Source organism: Neomonachus schauinslandi, chromosome 3 (assembly GCF_002201575.2).
Source record: "Neomonachus schauinslandi chromosome 3, ASM220157v2, whole genome shotgun sequence".
Taxonomy (NCBI): domain Eukaryota; kingdom Metazoa; phylum Chordata; class Mammalia; order Carnivora; family Phocidae; genus Neomonachus; species Neomonachus schauinslandi.
The window spans coordinates 117,510,365-117,533,167 of NC_058405.1; the positions used below are offsets into that span (position 1 = coordinate 117,510,365).

Genomic DNA, 22,803 nt, shown 5'->3' on the forward strand with positions numbered 1-22,803 from the left:
CTTAAAATATAAATTTTTGCCACTACAATAAATCTAGTTTAGCAGATTTAAGCAGTTTAAGTTTTAGGTCATGAGTGGAGAGTATGAGAAAAAATAAAATAAAACTAGTTACTTCCTGATACTAGATAAGACAAAGGCAGGGCTTCATTGATGAATTTTCAAGAAAATTCTTTTGCAGAAGTAGATGTTTCTGATCGATAAATACGATTCTATATCATTTATGTCAATAAGAGGTGTCTGGTACATTGTGGCTGGTGAATCACCACGTCTTCTTTTCCTTAGCCATCTCTCTTGGGGTTTTCCCGCATTTCTTTGGGAGAAAACACAGCTCGCCATGAGCAACTTTTCTTCTATTTTTCTGGATTTTAAAAACTATTTTTCCTTTTTTCCCTTGGAAATATGTATTACCGATTACACTGCCTTCTCTTACACTGGTACTCTAAGGCTTGGAGGAAATGAACAAAAGCTTAAATTTAAAAAAGACAGTATGTATGGGAGGATTTTATTTTCAGATATTTTGAATGTTCCTAGTTGTAATCAATTTTTTCCTCCAATATTTAGCCTATTAGTGCCCTGATTTTGTACTCTCCTACCTGAAAAAGAAATCCTATATTATTTCTTTAAATTTTTAAATCTCTGTAGTCCCCTAACATTTTATTTTTTTTTTAATTTATTTTTTTTTAATTTATTTTTTTAAGATTTTATTTATTTATTTGAGAGAGAGAGAATGAGAGACAGAGAGCAGGAGAGGGAGGAGGGTCAGAGGGAGAAGCAGACTCCCTGCTGAGCAGGGAGCCCGATGTGGGACTCGATCCCGGGACTCCAGGATCATGACCTGAGCCGAAGGCAGTCGCTTAACCAACTGAGCCACCCAGGCGCCCCCCCTAACATTTTATATAACAAAAAACAATTACCTGTAAGCAATTGAACACTGATGTGAAAATCTGAAGGTTTAGGTGCCGTGGCCAACAGAGGTGCCAGCCAAAATGAAACTAATCAGTATCTGTTTGTTCTAGGCAATTTACCAGCACAGATGATGGTAGCAAATTAGATTATTCTTTGGCTTAATATATATATATTAATGATGCATAATTATATGTGTTCCACTCTGGGCAAACACCTGACCAAATGACATGGACCATTTTAGAAACATGTGCCCTTGATTGATAAGGGTGTGGGAATACTTAATATTATAACTGTGAGTTAGTTTAATACATTCTAAATGATTTTAGATGGCTCCCTCTCTGTTTACTATGAGAGGTTGATCTTACTTTTCAGAATTGGAAGTTGGGACAAAGTGAACAAAAGGGAAGTTCAGTGTGTTTGTTGAATATAAAATTAGAGTATTGGATCAGTCATTTATAAGTATGGAGGCAAGTTTTACAGATTCAACTTTTGAAACTTTAGTTTTGACGATTAGCCTCCTCGAAAGACATTGGGCAGATTTTCTTTGGGTCAGACCGTTAAATCAACAAATCAAGCCAGCCAGATAATTCGAATGGCTTATATGAAACAACCAGAAAACTGAGTAACAATAATACTTTTTACTTCTAAAGGATAAGCAATCAACATTTGGATGCTAAAAGGTGTGATGTAGGTGCTCATTATTGAAAGGAAAGTGCTGTTAGTCAAGGGGAAGTTTTTCTTAAGATACGGGAGCTTAAGAAGGAAGTATATGGAATTAATAAGAATTTTCTGAGAGTGTGGGTAGGAAAGAGAGTACAAACAGAGACTTGGAGAAGGTGTAACATATGTGAGCAGAAAGGAGCTTACTCTTCCCGGCAGGATTATCATATAGATACAAAGATTATTGGGAATCCATGATCTTAGGCAGAACAAAGAATAGTATATCCATAGGTAGCTTGATACCCCAAGAAGAACACTGAACTAGGAATCTAGGGACCTTCTTTTTTCATCTACAAAATGGAAATTGTTGATTCTGCTTATTCTGACAAATATGAAATTTGTGAGTGTATTTTATTTTTTATTTTTTGTTTTTTTTTTGAATTTTTAAATTTTATTATGTTATGTTAATCACCATACATTACAGCATTAGTTTTTGATGTAGTGTATTTTAAATTGTAAGTTATTAAATGTTATAATTGCTATTAAATGTATATTAACTATAAAGTGAAATTATATCCACATATACTTTTCACTTATCCATATGTGTAGGAATGGGGAGTATGAAAGTACTAGCTTTGGAGCCATACTATATTCATTGGTTTTTAAAAAAACTATCAAAAGCCATTCTCTTATTAAATAAACGATTGCTATGACATTACAATATAAACTAAAGAACTCTGTCTTTGGAAATTACTCAACAGGTACACTACTTTAGTCCTTATTTAAAATTTTGTTATTTATAAATCACTAAGGTATTATTTATAATAGTAACATTCAGAAATCTACATAGTTTCCAAGTAACTTGGGAAGTCTGTAACATCCAGTTTTTTTATTGCCTGAACACACAAAAATTAATTTGCCCTAGTTGATGGACAAAAATATTCAGATTTCTCTGTCAAACATGAGCAAAACCTCAGCCCTTCTCTGAAATACAGAGTTAACTTTTCTTCTCTAAATAAATAACTATTTTTATTATATTTGAAATGTGTTCTATTTATATCTTACCACTGCAACTTGACATGCACATTGTGGACTTTATTTTGGTTCTTGATATGGAGGATATTTGGCATTATATTATATAGCTAACTTCTGAAGTGCTGAAATGAACCTTAGTTATAATACTATTGTCTTTAAACTCTTATTTATATTTTCAGTACACATGAAAATAAAGTTCTTTGTTGACATTTGTCACTGTATATTGCTGGCTTTTGTGCCCCCAAAAGTTCGTTTTTTATTAGTGTACCTTTAATCCACTTTAATCTTCATTGCAGTACAAGGGAGTAAGCATGTCAGATTTCATTCTCTTCATTTTGCAACTGAGGAAACTGATAATCAAAGAAATTAAGTGATTTGAGGAAACTAATAATCAGAGAAATTAAGTGATTTGAGGAAACTGATAATCAGAGAAATTAAGTGATCTAGATTGTCATATATATATATATACTAAGTGGAAAAACTGGAATCAGCCTCAGGTCCTCTGATGTCATGTCTGGTGACCTTTGCTATAGCTCTCTAATTTGTTTTAATGAAATTTGAATCATTTTTAGAGAATCAGATACCCATGTAGTCAAACAGAAGAGCAAACAATGTATGCAGACATATAATTATTTTTGTTAGCAATATCTGTTATTCCTATCTATTTTTATATTTGGATATTCAAGGGCAAAAACAACCTAAGAATTTTTCTTTTTGGAATATCAGATGGTATATTCTCAGCTATAAATTCATAAACCTAGTAAATATATGAGAGAAAACATATTTTACATTTTTACTTATTTTGCTGTTATTACATTGTTATTTATTGTTTGGGATTTATTCTCTCCTATAAACTGTCACTCACAACCATGTGAGAAGGAACTGTGTTCTAAAATGTAATTCTGTCAGACTCTCCTCAGCAGCCCGGACACAGCTGATTGGCCATACCTTATGCAAGCTAGGCCAATCAGATTCTCTCAGATGTTTGGAATTGGGTTTCATACAAATTCATCTCTGTGGTCACTCAAACTAAGATGATATAAACTCAGGATGAAAGGGTTCTCTACACATTGGCCTATGTGTATAGAAATCAGAGAAAGCCAAACCAGAGGGGAGAGGAGGAGAAGGGGAGATTGTAGGAAACAGATGTGTGAAGAGCAGGATCAAGAGATTAGGTGTCTTCTGGGAAATAGAGATCCAAGTCACAGCCATCTTTTTATTCCCTGATTTTAGTTCCCAGAATCATGATTATACCTCCTTGTTCTTTCTTGGCTTCCTTGAAGTCCACTTATATTGTTTTCTTCATTTATTTTGCTTCATTTTTACACCTTAAGAACTTTGACTAAAACATAAATTAAATCAAAGCTTTACCACTCTCATGCTTTGAAATCAAATGGATTGTTTAGATTTTTAAACATTTTAATTTCATTTAACATATTGTTTTGCTATAGGAATAATAATTTTGTTTGTCATATTTTAAAAAATGCACACATGTTTAACAAAAATAAAATAAAATTTACCTCTAATCCCACCATCTGGAAGTAGCTTCTGTTAATGTTTTGATATATTTTCTGGTAATCTTCTGGGTATGCCAGTGTGCATGCCCACAAACACACACACACACACACTCTTAATGAACCATGATCAGCAGTCTATATGGTTTTATATTCTATTATTTTTATTTAACAAAATGATTTTTGGAGATATTTTTTATTTACTACAATATCATTTAACCATTTTCCTATTTATAATCATTCTGTTTTTAACTTACACAATATTAATTGTAGGCTTATTGTAGCTTTGATTCTTTTTATTCCTTCTTTCATTCAACAAATCTTTATTAAGTGTCTCCTATGTAGCAAACACGTGTTGATGCAATAAGATGTATTTGCTTACTTTGAGGAGATTAGAGCCTTAATGTGAAAGAGATTTGTAAACCAATATGTTCTTCAAATTCAGGTCAGTCAATTCTTTGAGGAAAGGGGTTGAAAATGCTTCTTGGGACAGCTGGGTGGCTCAATCAGTTGAGTTTCCAGCTCTTGATCTCAGCCTAGGTCTTGATTCAGGGTCCTGAGTTAAAGCCCCACGTTGGGATACATGCTGGGTGTAAAACAAACAAACAAACAAAAAACAAAAACAAAACAAAAAATCCTTCTTAGGGAGAACCTGGGTCTTGAACTGAGTCTTGACATATGAATAAATGACTGGAGAGGAGAGTACATATGAAGCAATAAGAGATAAATTAGAAGGGTAAGCAGGACCCAGATCATGGTAGAGGGAAGCTTGTTGCCATTATATAAGCAATGGATAAAACTGAAAGTTTTAAGGTGGGGTGGGGGCTTGGTAGATTTGCATTTTCAGCTGATTGTTTTACAGCAGAAGATGGATTGCTTGAGTGTAAAACTAGAAGTGCAGAAACTACTTGAAGTGAGAAATCTACTGAAATAGTCCACGTAGGAAATGAGATCTAATATTACCACACTAGTAGTGGAGAGAGATTAAGTTATGGTGATATTGAAAAGATAATATATGGTATTTGATGACTGGTTGACATTCAGAAAGTGTAAGGGTAAGGAGAATCTCAAATTGTTCTCAAACTTCTGGCTTCTGCCATTAGATATAGAATACAAGAGGAGGGGCAGGTTTAGTGGAAAGGTAATGAGTTTTATTTTAGACATGTTTGGCTTGAATACCTGTTGAATATCCTGGTAGAGAAGACCAGTAGTCATCTAGGGTATTAGCTCAGATAGCCATTTAAAAAATACTATTAACTGGGTGGCTTAAACAACAGAAATTTATTTTCTCACAGTTCTGGGGGCTGGAAGTCCAAAACTAGAGTGCCAACATGACCAGTTCTGCTGAGAGCTCTTCTCCTGGCTTGCAGATAACAGCCTTGTCTCTGTGTCTTCACGTGGTAGAGTGAGAACAAGTGATCTCTCTCTCTCTCCTCTTCTTATAAGGACAGAGTCCCATCGGATTAAGGTCCAACTTTTATGACCTAATTTAATCTTAATTAGCTCCCAAAGACCCTATCTCCAGATTCTAATCACCTTGGGGGCTAGGGCTTCAGCATATAAATTTTGGTAGGATACAATTCAGTCCACAGAAACTAGATGTAAATCTGGAACTTAAGTGACATCTTGGAGCTGGAGATAGAGTTGAGTATCCCTCATTATGAGAATAAATGAGTAAGCCCAGGTGGGCATCTAGAGTAAGAAAGGAAAAGAGTGAAGAATTCTAACATTTATGTTGCATTCAGAAGAGGAGATAGCAAGGGAGACTGAAAAGGAAAGGTCAGTTAGAGGACAAGAAGAAGGCAGGATGTCTCTGAATTTAAAAAAGTAAAGAGTTTAATATAGAGCTGAAAATTCAACAGTATCAAACAATATGTAGAAGTCAAAGAAAATGAGTCAGAAACTATTTTACCTATCTAAACAAATCTTTAGCTCTTGGCAGTATATAGTAGTGGTGACATTCACCCACTCCCCACTTCTTCCTTGTTCCTAGTTTGTCTTTGGCTACTTCATTTGTCCTATTTTACCACAATTCTCTGTCACATGTCTTGTAACGAGCAATGATAATGGCATAGCGTTAGACTGTCAACTATATAGAAGCTGTGCTTGGTACCTATTCCTCTATTGTAAGCTGATTACAATTTTTAATGTTTTATCTTAAAAAAAATGATCCTTGATTAAAAGTTGCCTGGGATTATCAGGGACAGAGTGTTGAATAGACAGAACATATCTAATTGGAGAAAAATTGTCACAAGTGAGTCCTCCTTTAGATATCAAACCATGCTGGTTCTCTATTTGGAGTCATTTGAATGATATGTGACATTTATAATGCAGAAGACATGAGCTTAGAACTGTTCAAGCATAACCTTTCCTGGGAGAAATAAAAATTTTTTAAAGAGCTGCTGTTTTTCAGAAGGAAAGATATTGAGACCTAATGTTTAGAAAACTCAACATTACCATTGTTAAGGAAAAAATATTAGGAAAAGATGAACAAAATAAATTCTGTATAATATCTAGAAATATTATGGGAGAATAAATAGAGACTGGAATATATCTCCAGATATTTACACAGAACAGTTTCATGGCAAAGGCATTTCCATAAACTTAAATTTAACGTTATTTTAAATTAAGAACAACATGAAATGAAACAGAATACTTGTTGTAAAATGTAGTTTTTGACATGTTATTACATATTATATGTCAAAATATTTGTGGGGGCACCCGGTGGCTCAGTTGGTTGAGCATCTAACTCCTGATGTGGGTTCAGGCCATGATCTCAGGGTCATGGGCTCGAGCCCTGTGTTGGGTTCTGTGCTCAGCACAAAGTCTGCTTGAGATTCTTTCTCCCTCTCTCTTTGCCCGTCCCCCCACTCACTCTCTCTCCCCTTCTCTAAATAAATAAATACAATCTTTTAAAAAATATTTGTGAATGAAAAAGATATTACATAATATCCTTCTTTGGTAAACTTTTCCTAAGAAAAATATAAAATTGGGGGTTTTGTCATCAGAAATGAACCTTGGTCTTCACATGGTAGCAGCTCCATCTCTAGAGCAAAGAAGGATAGTAAACTTTTAGGTAACGCTGAACCTTCTTGCATGCAAGGGCATTTATGATACTGACAGTGACATGAATTTAAGGAAATATTGACATTGTCCTAAATAATAATTATGGATTTTTAAAATTATTTCATTGCGGGCAAAATCAGAAGTTTTATAAGGTCACAGTATATTATAGTTTATTATTTTGCCTGTGCTATTTTGCTAGGGAAATAAATTTGATTAGTCTGATAAATTTGTTCTTCACAAGGGCATGATGATTTTTTTTTTTTACTCAATAGCATGTAATTTTATTAGAGCTCACATATTGATTTTTTTGTTTTATGATTTGCATCAGTATATTCCCAAGCATGAAGTTTTAGATAAGTATCCCTATCATCTGAGGATTATTTTTTCATTTACCTCCTTCTATAAATATATATTTTTTAAAAAGGTAACATAATTGCCCATTTCCAGTCTCCTAACCTCTTAAAATAGTCCATGTGTTAAAATAAGTAATAGATAACTTTTCTGTGATTATTTTAGCCAATTCTTTAGGGTAATTGAGGCTTTGCTAGAATACATAAAATTTATTTATTATTTAACCTGACATATCTTTTTTAGAATTTGCTTATGCTTCAGTCTGAGCTTTCAATTCTGCTACATTTTGTGGGACATAATCATGCCTTCGTAAAGGAATATGATACAACATACAGGTTAATAACTAAGAGGAGACTTCTACTTTCTGCTTGGCCTATAGAAAGCTGGAAAGAGCATCATTCTCACCTTTAAAACAATCACAACAACAACAAAAATAAAACAATAACAAGAAAAATCTGGACAATCTGAAAATCCACAATTTTTCTTGAACTCATCAGAGCTGAGGTCATAGGGCAGGCAACTAACCAGAAATTTAAGACAGGACATGAGCACTTGTTTGCCTGGGAAAAATGCCACCAGTCAGTGGTAATGTATGATATCCCTTATATGTGGAATTTAGAAAAGCCAAACTCAGAAAAACAGCAAAATGGTAGTTACCAGGGGATGGGGTGGGGGTGGGGGGAATAGGAGAGATGTTATTTAAGTGTACTGCTTTGCAATGAGTTGTAAATAAATCCTAAGGATTAATGCACAGTACAGTTAATATAAACAATTATATAATAATCATCAGACTTGCTGACAGACTAGATCTTAATTATTCCAACCACTAAAAGAAATGGTAATTAATGATGTGATAGAAGTGATAATTATTGTTGCAATGGTAATCATTACAATATATAAATGTATCAAATCAATGTTTATACCTTAAATTTATACAATGTTATATGTCAGATATTCTTCAATAAAAATAAATTTAAAAGGGAATTTAGCTAAACTGGTTATCTAATTTATAAGGCAAAGTGGGCTAGAAAAAGAATATAGTATCCCCGGGGACTGCAGATATAAGGGAAATTTGCATTTACATGCAGGCTTTTCTTCCTGGACCTCAATGGATGCATACACACACACACACACACACACACACAAATTGGTTAGGTCCTCAGAAAGCATCTCCTCCTAATACAGGGTTATTTTAGGATACAGCAACCACTTTAGTAAAGGCAGAAAACACCATCTGGATCCTCTCCTTCTTCTTCATAGAAGAAAAACCTTAAACTGCTGGAGGAAGGATAATAAAGCATGACTTTTAGGGTCCCCCACTGAAGCTGGAGGAAGGTAGCAGAAAAATACCGTCTTTCTCTAGAGAAAAGGCAAGAAAACCTCCTAGTCCTAGAACAACAGCTGGAGGAAGAGGCTGGAGTGCTGAGAAGGCCGCATCTCTAGACACAGGGACACAGAGTTAGTTAAGACTGAAGGTTAATCAGAGCTACAGAACACTCACCATACTTAGCCTGCACCAATCAGGCTAACACCCTTCAAATAACAATGACAGTCGAATACTGCTGGGTTAGTGAAAGAGTGGGCAGAGAGACTTTCTTTGAGGCACAGAACAAAGGGAAGACCTAAAGTTGAGGGTGGAGAGGCTTGAGGGAAAACTCTATCCAACTAGTCCCTATCCTAAACACAAGATAATTCCAGAGGAATTTGAAGCCTGTGGTATAGAGAGCAACCTTGGTATTAGCAAATCCCAAACCTAGTTCAACTGCTGGATAGATTGATTCAAACCCAGCACTAGTGAAAGGATAGTCACTCTGGGGGCGCCTGGGTGGCTCAGTTGTTAAGCGTCTGCCTTCGGCTCAGGTCATGACCCCAGGGTCCTGGGATCGAGCCCCCTATCGGGCTCCCTGCTCAGCGGAGAGTCTGCTTCTCCCTCTCCCACTCCCCCTGCTTGTGTTTCCTCTCTTACTATGTCTCTCTCTGTCAAATAAATAAAAAAATAAATAAATAAAATAAAATAAAATAAATTTAAAAAAAGGATAGTCACTCTCATTTAAATACATAAAAACTATTTATTCAGTCTCTAATATCCTACATAAGATGCTTAGCTTCAAACAAAATCTATGAGCTACAGAAAATGGCACAATAAAGTGGACATACTGCCGGATTTAAAAAAAAAAAAAATCAACAGAACCAAAGATATGACCCAGATAATAGAACTACCAGACAGAAAATTTAAAATAACTATTGTTATTTTAAAAAGTCTAATGTAAAAAGTGAAAAATATGCATATTACATAGGTAATTTTAGCGGAGCTAGAGACCATAAGAATCAAACAGAAATGTTAGCAATGAAAAACACGGTAAGGAAAATGAAGAAAGCCTTTGATGGGCTCATCAGTATGCTTGTTACAGCTAAGGAAAGAATTTTTATACTTGAATGTAGGTCCACAGAAATAAAATTACTCAGACTGAAAAACAAAGAGAAAAAGTCTAAAAATGTGGAAAAATCAGAACACATCAAGAGTTATGGTACAAGGACGCCTGAGTGGCTCAATTGGTTAGGTGTCTGCCTTCGGCTCAGCTCATGATCCAGGGTCCAGGGATCGAGTCCCACATCGGGCTCCCTGCTCTGCTGGGAGCCTGCTTCTCCCTCTGCCTGCCGCTTGCCCTGCTTGTTCACGCTCTCTCTCTGACAAATAAATAAATAAAATCTTAAAAAAAAAAGATCAATACAATATCAAATAGTGTATTTGTAATCACAGAAGAAGCAGTTTTACACATGTGTAATTATAATTCCAGATGAAGACAAAAGAACAGACTAAAGAAATATTTGAGGAAATAATGGTAAAGAATTTTCAAAAATTAATCAAAAAACATTGAAAATTTAATGAGAAAAAATCAGTGAGGAAAAGATCAAAGTACAGATTGAAGACGTTCAGAGAACCAATTAATACACACAAACACACATACAAGGCAAATCATATTCAAACTAATAAAAACCAAAGACAAAAAGAAAATCTTGAAAGCATCCAGAGGAAAAGACATCACATATAGCAGACTTCTCATCAGAAACTATGCAAGCCAGAAGACATAGGATGACATCTTTAAAATGCCTAAAGAAAACAATTGTCAACTGAAATTTGATACCCACTGAAATTTACAGTAATAAAGGAGAAAGAAAGGTTTTCTTTGACAAACGAAAATGAAGAGAATTCATTGTCATCAGACTGCCCCATAAAAAGGGTTTAAAGGAGTTCTATTATGATATGGAATATGATACCAGATAAAACTTGGATATAGAGAAAGAAATAAAGGGCACTGAAAATGAAATGAGTGAAGGTAGAAATTAAATTCACTTTTCTCTTATTTTTAATGACTGAAGGATAACTCATCATCTAGAGAAAGTTAGTAGACTTCAAATATGGCATATTAATAGGATTAAAAAGGGACATTAAATAATGATAAAGAAGTCAATTTTCCAAGAAGAGGTAATGATCCAAAATATGCATGTCCTTAATAACATTGATTCAAAATATAAGACAAAATGAACAGAATTGAAAGGATAAATAGATAAACCCACAATTATAATTGAAGACTGCAATATTCCTCTTTCAATAATTAATAAAACAACTGGAAGGATAATAAATAAGGTTATAAGGACCTGAGCATCTTAACCAATTTTGACGAAATTGACATTTATGTAACAGTCCAAACAACAATAGTAGAATAGAATGCACATTTTTTTGAAGTGCACATGGAACATTCACCATGATAGACCATATTCTAGGACATAAACCTTAATAAATTCAAAAGAATAAAAATCATAGAAAGCATGTTCTCTGAACATAAATAGTTAAAACAGAAAAATATATCTGAAAAATTCTCAAATATTTGGCAATTAAGAACACTAATAATCCACAGAAGAAGTTTCAAAAGGAATTTAAAATATTTTTAATATTGAAAATATGAAATGATACCATTTGTGGAATAGAACTAATACAACTCTTAGTGGAAAAGTCATAGCACTAGAGGCTTATATTAGAAAAGAAGAAAAGACATAAATCAGTAATCGAATTTTCTACCTTAAGGTACTCTAAACAGAAGAGCATATTAAATCTATGAGAAGCAGAAGGAAGAAAATAATAAAGATAAGAGCACCAATAATGAAATTTAGAACAATAATAGAGAATAATAATAAATAATAGAGAAATTAATTAAGCTAAAAGCTGGTGTTTGGGGAAAAAAAAAAGCAGCATTGAATTTGACAAAGCTCTACCCAGACTAACCAAGAAGGAATCAAAAGAGAGATAGATGGAAGAAACTGTCAAAATTGGAAATGAAGGGCGTATCACTAGATACCTCACAATGTTAAAAAAGATTTTAAAGGTTATTATATACTATTGTATACCATATATTCAAAAATTTAGATAAGATAAACCAATTCCTTAAAAGACATAAAATACCAGATTTAACTCATGAAAACATAGATTACATGTATAGTAGTATCTGTAGTTAAAAACCATTTAACAAGGAAAAATTCCAGGCTCAGATGGATTAACTTGTAAATTCTATTAAACATTTAAGGAAGAAATAATACAAATTCTACCCAGTTTTCCAGAAAATGGAAGGAACCTCTCAATTCATTTTATGAAGCAGGATTTATCGAATACCAAAACCAAATGTAAACATCATCGAACAAACAAACGAAAAAACAAAACAAAAACAAAAACAAAAGAAGACTACCAACCAATAGGTAGTAATAGATACTGAAGTCTTCAACAAAATTTTAGGAGAAAAAAAAGTCCAACAATATATTAAAAGGAAATTATATCATTAACAAGTGGGTTTATCTAGATTATCCCAAGTTTAACATTTGAAAATCAAGCAATGTAATACACCATATTAATAGAGTAAAGAAGATAATCTATATGTCGTCTCAATAGATGCAGAAAAAGCATCTGATGAAGCTTAACATCCATTCATGATAAATCTTTCAAAATATTATAAATAGATAATTCCTTAGTGTGAAAAAGACATCTATTAAAATAACCAGCATTGTATTTATTAATGAAAGACTAAATGCTTTTCCCCTAAGATTAGTAACAAAGTAGGTGAATATACAATTGATTTTTTTTTTTTACATTGACCTTGTAGCCTGCAACCTTTATAAATTCACTTTGTAATTCTAGGAGTTGTTTTATAGATTGTTCAGTGTTTTCTACATAGAAAACAATGTTATCTGAATAGGTCTTGGGGGCGGGGGAAGATAGAGTCCCTAACTAGACCTACACTAATAGTGCCAATTTTTCAAGCAGTGTGAAGGAAATGCAGTGGAGAAAGATAATCTTTTCAATAAATGGTGCTGGAAACTTTTGGACAACTACATGTAAAAAAAACAAAACAAACGTTGATCCATATATGATACCTTATACAAAAATTTGCTCAAGATAATTATAGGCCTAAATGTAAAACATAAAACTGTACAATGCCAAGAAATCATACGAGAAAATCTTTGTGTCTTGGAGACTAAGAATTCTTAGATATGATACCAAAATCATGATCTGTAAGAGAAAATATTAATATATTTAACTTTATCAAAATAAATTTTTGCTCTGCGGAAGACTCTGTTAAGACAATGGAAAGACAAGCCACAAATTGGGAGAATATATTTCCAAATCATTTAGTTAACAAAGGATTTGTGTCCAGGATATATGAAGAATTCCTACAAATTAATAATAAGAAAACCTATCCAATTAAAACAAATGAGTAAAAGATGAACAAGCTCTTCACTAAAGAATACATATGGATGATAAATAAACACATGAAAAGATGCTCAACCTCATTAATCATAAAGGAAATGCAAATTAAAAATACAAGAAATATCACTACACACCTTTTATTATAGTTCAAAAAAAGGAAAAAAACTGACAATAATGGATGCTAAAGAGGATATGGAACAATTGGTCAATATGGAACAATTCTCACAGTGCTTGTGAGAATGTAAAATGGTCTGGTCACTTTGGAAAACAGTTTGTCAGTTTCTTTTCGAGTTCAACATACAATTGCTGTATAACCCAGCATTTGCATTAATAGGTATATACATGGGGAAATAAAAATTTATGTTTATACAAAATCTTGTACATAATTGTTTTTAGCAGCTTTATTTGTAACCACCAAAAAATGGAAATGATCAAGATGCCCTTCCACCAGTGAATGGATAAACAGACTGTAATGGAACCGTACAGTGGACACTCAGCCCTGAAAGGGAATAAATATTGATATACACAAAAACAGATGAATTACAAATATATTTTGCTAAGTGAAAGAAGGCAAACAAAAAAGACTACATGCTGTGATTCCATTTATGTGATATTTTAGAAATGGCCAAAAAATAAATTTTCAGAATAAAATTAGTGTCACTATGTGAAGTTTCCCTTGGTTTGCTTACTGTTCATCATTTCTCTATTCCCACTATTCAGTGGTGTGTGTGTGTGTGTGTGTGTGTGTGTGGTAATTTTAGTAGTAAGTATTTTACACTAAAACATTATTTGCCATAGAAATGAATGCGAACAGCCTGTAGCTTAATTCTTTTCACTTGATATGATGGTCAGTTGGAAGTCAAATGGACACTAGGATTTAGTATAATCTAGAACTTTAACCCTATAACTAGGTCATATTTTGTCTACACTGGTTAATGTCACTGCAAATTGTTTCTCCATCACTGAATTACAAATAAGAGTAGTAAGAACATTTTTTAAAAAATATTTATTTATTTATTTTGGAGAGAGAGAGAGAGAGCAGGAGTGGGGAAGGGCAGAGGGAGAGAGAGAAAGAGAATCCCAGGTGACTCCCTTCTGAGCAGGAGCCCAGAGATGGGGCCCTATCTCACTCCTGCCATCATGACCTGAGTAGAAACCAAGAGTCCAACACTTAACTGACTGAGCCACCCAGGTACCCTAGGAGTAGTAAGAAAATTAACAGATGTCTGGCATGCTATTATTAAACAGTAATTTCCTTAAAGTAGAAAACTCTCAAATTGGAGTGGTTTAAACTATTAATTGATGTTTAAGTTTAAACAGTATGTTAGATCCATGAAGGCAGACATGCTTTGATCACTGTGTTATTTATTAATGCCTAGAGCAATGACTGGAACATAATACATATCTGATAATATTTGTTGGATAATTTGTTGAATAAATGAATCTGTAATGAGAACACAGCGTAACTAAATATAACAAAACCATTTTTCTAAGATACATTTTAGCAAAATCTAGAGTATATATACCTTAAACATGTTTGGGGATTTTAGCATTACTATATTACAGATATGGGTTGAACACTTATTCACATCTGGGGAGGGAAAAATGAAGAACAAATAATCCCCTTGAGGTGAAGTCTTATTCCATGCCTAATATCGAAGATACCTAGTAAGTCTTCACTGTTGACAGATTTATAAACCTGACTTTCTATTATTTACTAATTTTTTGATGATTTCTTTGTTCTAGTGTTTTTAACTTATCCATAATAAGAGCTGTTTGGTTATTTCTCCTCAATATGCATATAAATTTATCTATTCTGAGAATTATTCATTAAGACAAATGGAATTTTTGTGCCACCTTGGATACCATTTGTCGGCTATTAGTGTGCAATTGAAGAAATCCTGCTATCACAACATGACTTCCTTAGAGGCCTTCTTTAGTCAAAAAGTGATAATATTTTATATTATAGCCCTTTTGTTTAAATTTATGTATACCTGAAATAGCAAAATTGATCCCTTGATATACCTGATATATTCTAATTGTCTTGAATGGGAGCCACAGATTCTGAATTGCAGATACCATCACAGTAAATGCGATTTAACTTATGCAAAATTTATACAGTGATGACAAACAAAAGCTTCTGAGAGAATCATTGTTTTACCACAAAGCAGTTTATACATCTCAGACTCAGTTCCTAAAGTGTAAATTAGCCTTGACTTAGCATTAGTTCATTTGATGCACACAAGTAATGGCGAGAAAATGTTCTTCGTGGCCCACGGGTGGCCTATGGGTGTGAATGTGTGTCTGTGTGTATACATACACACAACTTTTTCCACACACTTTCTTCTTTTAACGAAAACTTCTTTTTTCACTTTCCTTCACACCATCATGTGTTGTTACTTTGACCTCCATGGACAAAGGGAAGCTGCCCTCTATTCCAATGAAGGGCTGAAGAAAATACTGTAAGCTTCTAGGAAAAGTCTGAGGATGGTCTGCAAACTTGGCTGGACATTGGAAACACTTGTGGAGTTTTTTTTAAAAAGTACTGATGCCTTGGATCTAGCCTCAGGGCTTCTGATTTAAAATGTATTGTGGGTAGACTGAATATTAGGATTAAAGAAACAAACAAAACCAAAAACACAAACCAAACCCCGACTCCCTGGATGATCTTAATGTGCAGGGAAGTTTGAAAACCACTGCTCTAGAAAATATGGTTTATATACGTGCCTAATAAACAAAGATACTTGTGTATTTTTTTTTAATATTTTATTTATTTGACAAAAAGAGAGAGAGAGAACACGTGCACAGAGGGAGAAGCAGGCAGAGGGAGAGGCTCCCCGCTGAGCAAGGAGCCCGATGCGGGGCTCGATCCCAGGACCCTGGGATCATGACCTGAGCCGAAGGCAGACGCTTAACCGACTGAGCCACCCAGGCACCCTGATACTTGTGTATTTAGAAACAGAAGCAACCATTTTATTATTTAAAAAATGTATAAAAGTTATTTTTTTGAGGAATTTAAGGTGATTTGATGTATCACATCAATCTTCAAGAAGGGCTATGAATAGGGGCGCCTGGGTGGCTAAGTGGGTTAAGCATCTGCCTTCGGCTCAGGTCTTGATCTCAGGGTCCTGGGATAGAGCCCCGCACCGGGATCCCTGCTCTGCGGGAAGCTTGCTTCTCCCTCTCCCTCTGCCACTACCCCCTGCTTGTGCTCTCTCTCTCTCTTTCTGTCAAATAAATAAATAAATAAATAAATAAATAAATAAATAAATAAATAAATAAATAAAATCTTACAAAAATAAAAAAAGAAGGGGTATGAATTAAGGTGTAACTTGTTCTTTTTGTGGAGTGTACAGAATGGAAAATGACCCACCTTAAGAGTCAGGAAACATGTCTTTCAGTGGTAATTCTGCCACTTCCTAAATATATTGCATTAGCTGGGCTTCTTATGAAATTTAGTTCCTTATGTATAAAGTGCAGATAGCAATATAGTCCTTATGATATTTTGAAAATTAAATGGTATGTGTGAAGGTAATTCTTAAGCACTGTACAGATTTCAGGTGTAATTATTCACTGCTATCCATAGCCTACTTCTGGCCTTTCATTTGCATAAAGTATGTTTTTTGAGATCATTTTACTGAATAACATATTTACTGTTAACCCATTCATGTTTTTTTTCATTAGAAAATCATTCATTCAAATGTCAGTTAAGTGTTTTTCAGACACTTGGTAGGTATGTAGATACCTGGTTCTTGTCTCAGTTGAATCACCATTTAATGCACAAGAAAGATACATGTGCGCACACACACACACATTTGTATTTTGGATGGTGGGGGAAAATCCAGAATATGCACAACTAAAATATGAACGTGACAGATCAAGGAGGTCGTTTTGGAGTCCTTTAAAGCCTAAGTCAAAAAATTTCAACTTTAAGGTATTTTTCTAATGTCTCTTGAGCATTGGCATTGTGGTGCATGGAATGAGATATACTGTGATTAAGAAATATTTTTATTGGGAGGTTATAAACTAAAGGATAAATGGTTAGGCTCTGAAATCATACTGTCTTGGCTCAAATCTTTGCTCCACCACAAGTTAGCTGCACGATCTTGGGCAGATTGTCAACTTCTGTGTTTTACTATCATCTGTGAAGTAAGCTAATAATAATAATATCTGCTTCTTGGAGCTGTTATGAGAATTAATGCAGTAGTACCTTTAAATTTCTTTGAATGATGCCTGATGTAGAGGGAATGGTCATTATTTACAATTTATTATAAAATTACTTTGATGATATCACTTGCTCAGGAAGTATATTCTTTCTGACTTTTTATGCATCAAAATGGTTAATTGGAAATCCTTTACTCTTACGGTAGGTCCTAGTCATTACTCAACTGGGGGAGAAAATGATTTCATCAGTAAGATATAGGAGAAAGTTGACAAAAGTAAAATACTTTTATTTTAAATCAACGTATCAATATTTTCTTTTTCTGCTTTCAGTCTCAAACCTAAAAGTAGTTATTCATAAGACATTTGCATCCTCTGTATAAGACCATATGGCAATTTTAAAGAGAATATCTGTGTACATAGCAAGTGCTGCTGTGAAATTTCATCAGTAGAAAAAATAGCAAACATAAAAGAAGTTTGGGACTGCAGCTAAGGCATGGGATTGTATTCATTTGGTCTGACTGTTTATTATGAGTAGGACACAATTAAAAGCTAAACTACACATTTCAGATGGGTTGGTATTATAAATTCAGTGGTTATCTTGTTCTTTGATAAAAATCTTTATTTTATAGATTTCAGGGCCTTTGAAGGGTTTTACAAAATGTGGCTTCTTCCATGACTGAATATATTTTGTTGTAGAAATTACTCACAATAGTTTAAATGGGAAACCTTCTGGACATTTTTTAGACTATGGTATTTTGCTTGTTTTTTGCAGTAAGTACATTACTACTTTTTAGTGTTCAGCTCTTGTTCTGAATAATATGTTTATATATGTATATTTGTAAATATACAAATAATATATTTATATTTGCATATTTATAAATATATAAAAATATATAAATTATGTATATTATATATAAATGTTAAAGAGAGTCTTTTGATAGAAAATGTAGAGTTTTCATTGCCCTCTAATTGTATTTTTTATCTTAGAAAATGTGCTGTGTTTTCTTTCTGGGCAAATACTATGACAGAATTGATCAAAACCAGTGTAAACACAGTATTAAATTTACACACGAGAGAAGAGGTACACCATGAATTAATTTATATAAATCATTAAGATGACCATAAAACATGTTGACAAATGAGAAGTTCAGAATTCCTTCAGCCTGGCTTATCTTACTGAGAGTATATTTTTTTAAACAGACATAAGAATTTATACAGATACTATAGAATTTTTCTCTTATGATATAAAACATAATTTGTATTTAGTTACTGTTGATGTAGGAAACTGCTAATGTCTTTCAAAATCATCATGATATTGGAGATGAGGTTTATAATGCATATCTAATTCAAATATAGATTTTACTGCTTTTTTCTTTTTGTTTCTGTATAATCTTTAAAACCAACCAAAAGGTTGGCTAAGAAGGTATGATCTTTTCCTCATCCCAAGGCTGTGTCTAAGACTTTATATTATAAAGTCACCATAATTTGAGTCCAGCCAAAAAGCAACTGCTAATTTTTCCCCTGATTTCTATGAAACAAAGAGAAAAAGAGAAAAATTTGGAGTAGATAAAACCATTTTGCCAATTTAACAAGAAACACCTAATTCATTCAGTTAAATAGCATATTGATGAATTTTTCCCATAGACTGTAAGCTTCTATAAGACTCTGGGGGGGGAGGGAGGTGGGGGGATGGGTTAGCCTGGTGATGGGTATTAAAGAGGGCACGTTCTGCATGGAGCACTGGGTGTTATATGCAAACAATGAATCATGGAACACTACATCAAAAACTAATGATGTAATGTATAGTGATTAACATAACATAATAATAATAATAAAAAGACTCTAGGGAAAAGGCCTGTGTATTTTCTTCTGTTCTGTACCTTGAACAGTCCTTAAAATATTTGGATGCTGCCTCCTCTGTGTTTCCATCAAATTTCATGCCTTATTGTGTGCTTTATAGTGAGTTTTTCTCATGTTTGTCTTTCTGACTAGTTTGTAAACCTCCTGACAATAAACAGTGTGATTAATAACATTTGTTTTTTTCCCATGGCGTTGTATAAACTAGGTGTTTGGTAAATTTATTTTGTATTTTCATCCCTAATAATTAAAACTGGGATGTTTTATAATTGATTTATAAAAATCATAATACATGATATTCTTTCTATATGATAACTGTGTCTTTACCTACTCTAAATATATCCACTCTGACTTGATGCAGCAAACTTATTGGCTATGTATCATAGCTCTTTAAAGGAGGAACAAGATCAAGATTTTGATGGGTAGAAAGAGCATTGGAGGAACTCAAGTAGAACTTGGGTTCTTTGAATGTCCATTATCATTTCACTTCTCTGGATCTGTTACCTTGCACATAAATTGGAAATGATGACATTTGCCTCATTAATCACAGTTTTGTTTTTTTCCCAGCCACCTTAGAAATATGTACTGAGTATCTATTATGTGCTGCTCATGATTCTAAGTACTGAGACTTTAATCCCTGCTTTCAAAGAAAGATCTTATGATCAATGGGGTAGACAAACTAGCAGATTCTCATGATATTATCATTTGAGTCTTATTTCTTGGTCCCAGCTTAAATGTCACCTCCTCAGAAAGACGATCCTTGACCACCCAGTCTAAAGCAGTCTCCCAGGCAATATCATAATCATTTTTAAAGTGCACAACACTCGTAAATCTTCTTTATTATCTATCTATATCTATTTGTTTGTCTATCAATCTGTCATCTATCGATAGAGATCACTTTATCATCTATCTGTTTTCTGTTCTCCTCAAATGTAATGTTAGACCTATGACAGCAGATGACATTTTATTTACTTCCTTTTGTTCCAATTTTATTGAAAAATAATTGACATATATCATGTTTTGATTTACATATATTGTTAAATGAATACCACAATAGATTCAGCTAACATCCATATTCTCATGTAGATACAATAAAAAGAAAAGAAAAAAGTTCTCCTTGTGATGAGAACTCTTTGGATTTACTCTCTTAATAACTTTCCTATCTGTTGTATAGTAGCATTAGCTATAGTTACAGAGTTGTACATTTTACCCCTTGTATTTATTTATTTATCTTATAAAGGCAAGATTGTGCCTTTTGACCACCTTCCTCCATTTCCCTGTCTGGCTACCCTCCTCTGCCTCTGCATCTGACAGCTAGTCTGATCTCTTTTCCTATGTGGTTTTGTTTTGTTCATTTTGTCTTTTAGATTTCACATGTAAGTAAGAACGTATAATATTTGTCTTTCTCTGTTTGACTTATTTCACTTAGCATAAGGCCTTCTAGTTTTATCCATGTTGTTGCAAATGGCAGCCACACTTGTTTTCTTTTTAACTGAATATAAATTTTGTTTGATAATGACTTTGTTTTTTGTGCTTTAGGTGCTATATTCATTTAGGTGCTAAAAATCATTACCAAGACCCATGCCAAGGAGCTCTATTCCTATGTTTTCTTCGAGGAATTTTATGGTTGCAGGTTTTACAGTTCAGTCTTTAATCCATTTGAAGTTAATTTTTATGAATGGTGTACAGTATGGACCCAGTTTTATTTTTTTATATGTGAATATCCAGTTATCCTAGCACCATTTATTGAAGAGACTGTCTTTTCTCCATTGAGTATCCTTGGCACTCTTGTTATATATTAGTTGCTTGGGCTCTTGATTCTGTTATATTGGCCTATTTGTCTGTTTTTATGCCAGTACCATACCATTTTGATGATGATAGCTTTATAGTGTAGCTTGAAATCAGGAAGTATAATACCTCTTACTTTGTTATTTCTTTCTCAGAATTCTTTTGGCTATTTGAGGCCTTTTGTGGTTCCACATACATTTTAGGAGTGGGTTTTTTTCTACTTTTATAAAAACTGCTATTGGACTCTTGATAGGGATTGCACTGAATTTGTAGATGGCCTGGTTCCCTATACAAGTGAGGCTGTAGGATGGTCACTATAGTCGCCTGTATTCTGTGGTCAGTCTCACTAGATGCTTGGGACTACTTGGGTACTATATTCAGCTATGGATTAGCATCCCTGAACTTGCAGGTCAGCAGGCCAAAGCCCAGGGCCTGTATAGCTTATTGTTTTGGAGCCTGAATCAGGCTGAGTGTACACTGAATTCCTTGGTCAGGTGAGGCCACCAGTTTGCTCTGCAGATGAGGGAAGCCACAGGATGAGCTGTCTGTTCAGGTTTCTCAGTACATAGGGCTGATGAATGGGCTTCACAGCTTCCTGTGTGCTCTGGTTAAGGTCCCTGGTTAGAACTGAGGGTTGGGGGCGCCTGGGTGGCTCAGTCGTTAAGCGTCTGCCTTCGGCTCGGGTCGTGGTCCCGGGGTCCTGGGATCGAGCCCCACATTGGGCTCCCTGCTCAGCGGAGAGCCTGCTTCTCCCTCTCCCACTCCCCCTGCTTGTGTTCCCTCTCTCGCTGTCTCTCTCTCTGTCAAATAAATAAAATCTTAAAAAAAAAAAAAAGAACTGAGGGTTGCAGAAGAGAGGTGGGTGAGGGGATGGGGTAACTGGGTGATGGGCATTAAGGAGGGCACCTGTTGTGGTGAGCACTGTGTGTTATATGCAACTAATGAATCACTGAACACTACATCAAAAACCAATGATGTACTACTATATGTTGGCTAATTGAACTTTAATTAAAAAAAAGGAAAAAAAAAGAATGAATGAAGGCTGTATTCAACAATAAGTGGAGCTACAAATTATATTCTCTGCCTGGGTGCAGTGGGGGGAAGCAACTCTACAGCCAATGAAGCTTTGTTGTCTTAACTCAAACTGACTTGCACCCTAAGTTCACTGGCCTAACGGGACCACTGGCTTTGCTCTGCAAACTGTTGGCTCTGCCTGTCCTTCTCTCTGCTAAGGTGCCAGTGGGCAACACAGCTTTCAGGTGTTTTCACCCGCCCTTCTGGTCAGATGGGGCTGGGAGCAGCTATGTCCCAGCCCCCTTGCTTCTGTGGGAAGTGGAGGGGCCACTCCATGCTATTCTCAATTTCCCAAATAGGCTGTCTGTTTGGGAGGGCCTGGGAGCTACTCTCGCTCTTAGCATGAATTAATCCCCCTGACTGTGCAGTCATGACAAGCCTTCATACTGGACACTGGATTTGCTGTGCAGGTGATCAGCTCTGCCTGTCCACCTCTCAGCTTGAGAACCACTGGGTTGCATACCTTCCAGAAGTTGTTGCCAGCCTTTTGGTTCACATGAGGTGAGAAGATACTCTCCCCTTTCCAAGGGGCTGTGATTTAGCACCTAGACTGGGCATGGGCAAACTGGGCTTTAAGTCAGGCAAAACTCATCCTCTGAGGATCCTCCAGATCTGCATCCCTCTAAATCC

General features: G+C 34.6%; 1 protein-coding gene across 2 annotated transcripts in view; it reads left to right on the forward strand.

Annotated features, from left to right (window-relative positions):
* Positions 1 to 22,803, forward strand: part of GALNT13 (polypeptide N-acetylgalactosaminyltransferase 13) — a 547,381-nt gene that overhangs the window by 135,447 nt on the left and 389,131 nt on the right. The window contains exon 2 of one of the 2 annotated variants that reach the window (XM_021702904.1): positions 62 to 67. The exons of the other annotated variant lie outside the window; for it this stretch is intronic. Coding sequence (XP_021558579.1) covers positions 62 to 67 — 6 coding nt within the window. The remainder of the gene's footprint in view (positions 1 to 61; positions 68 to 22,803) is intronic. 2 annotated transcript variants of the gene reach the window in all.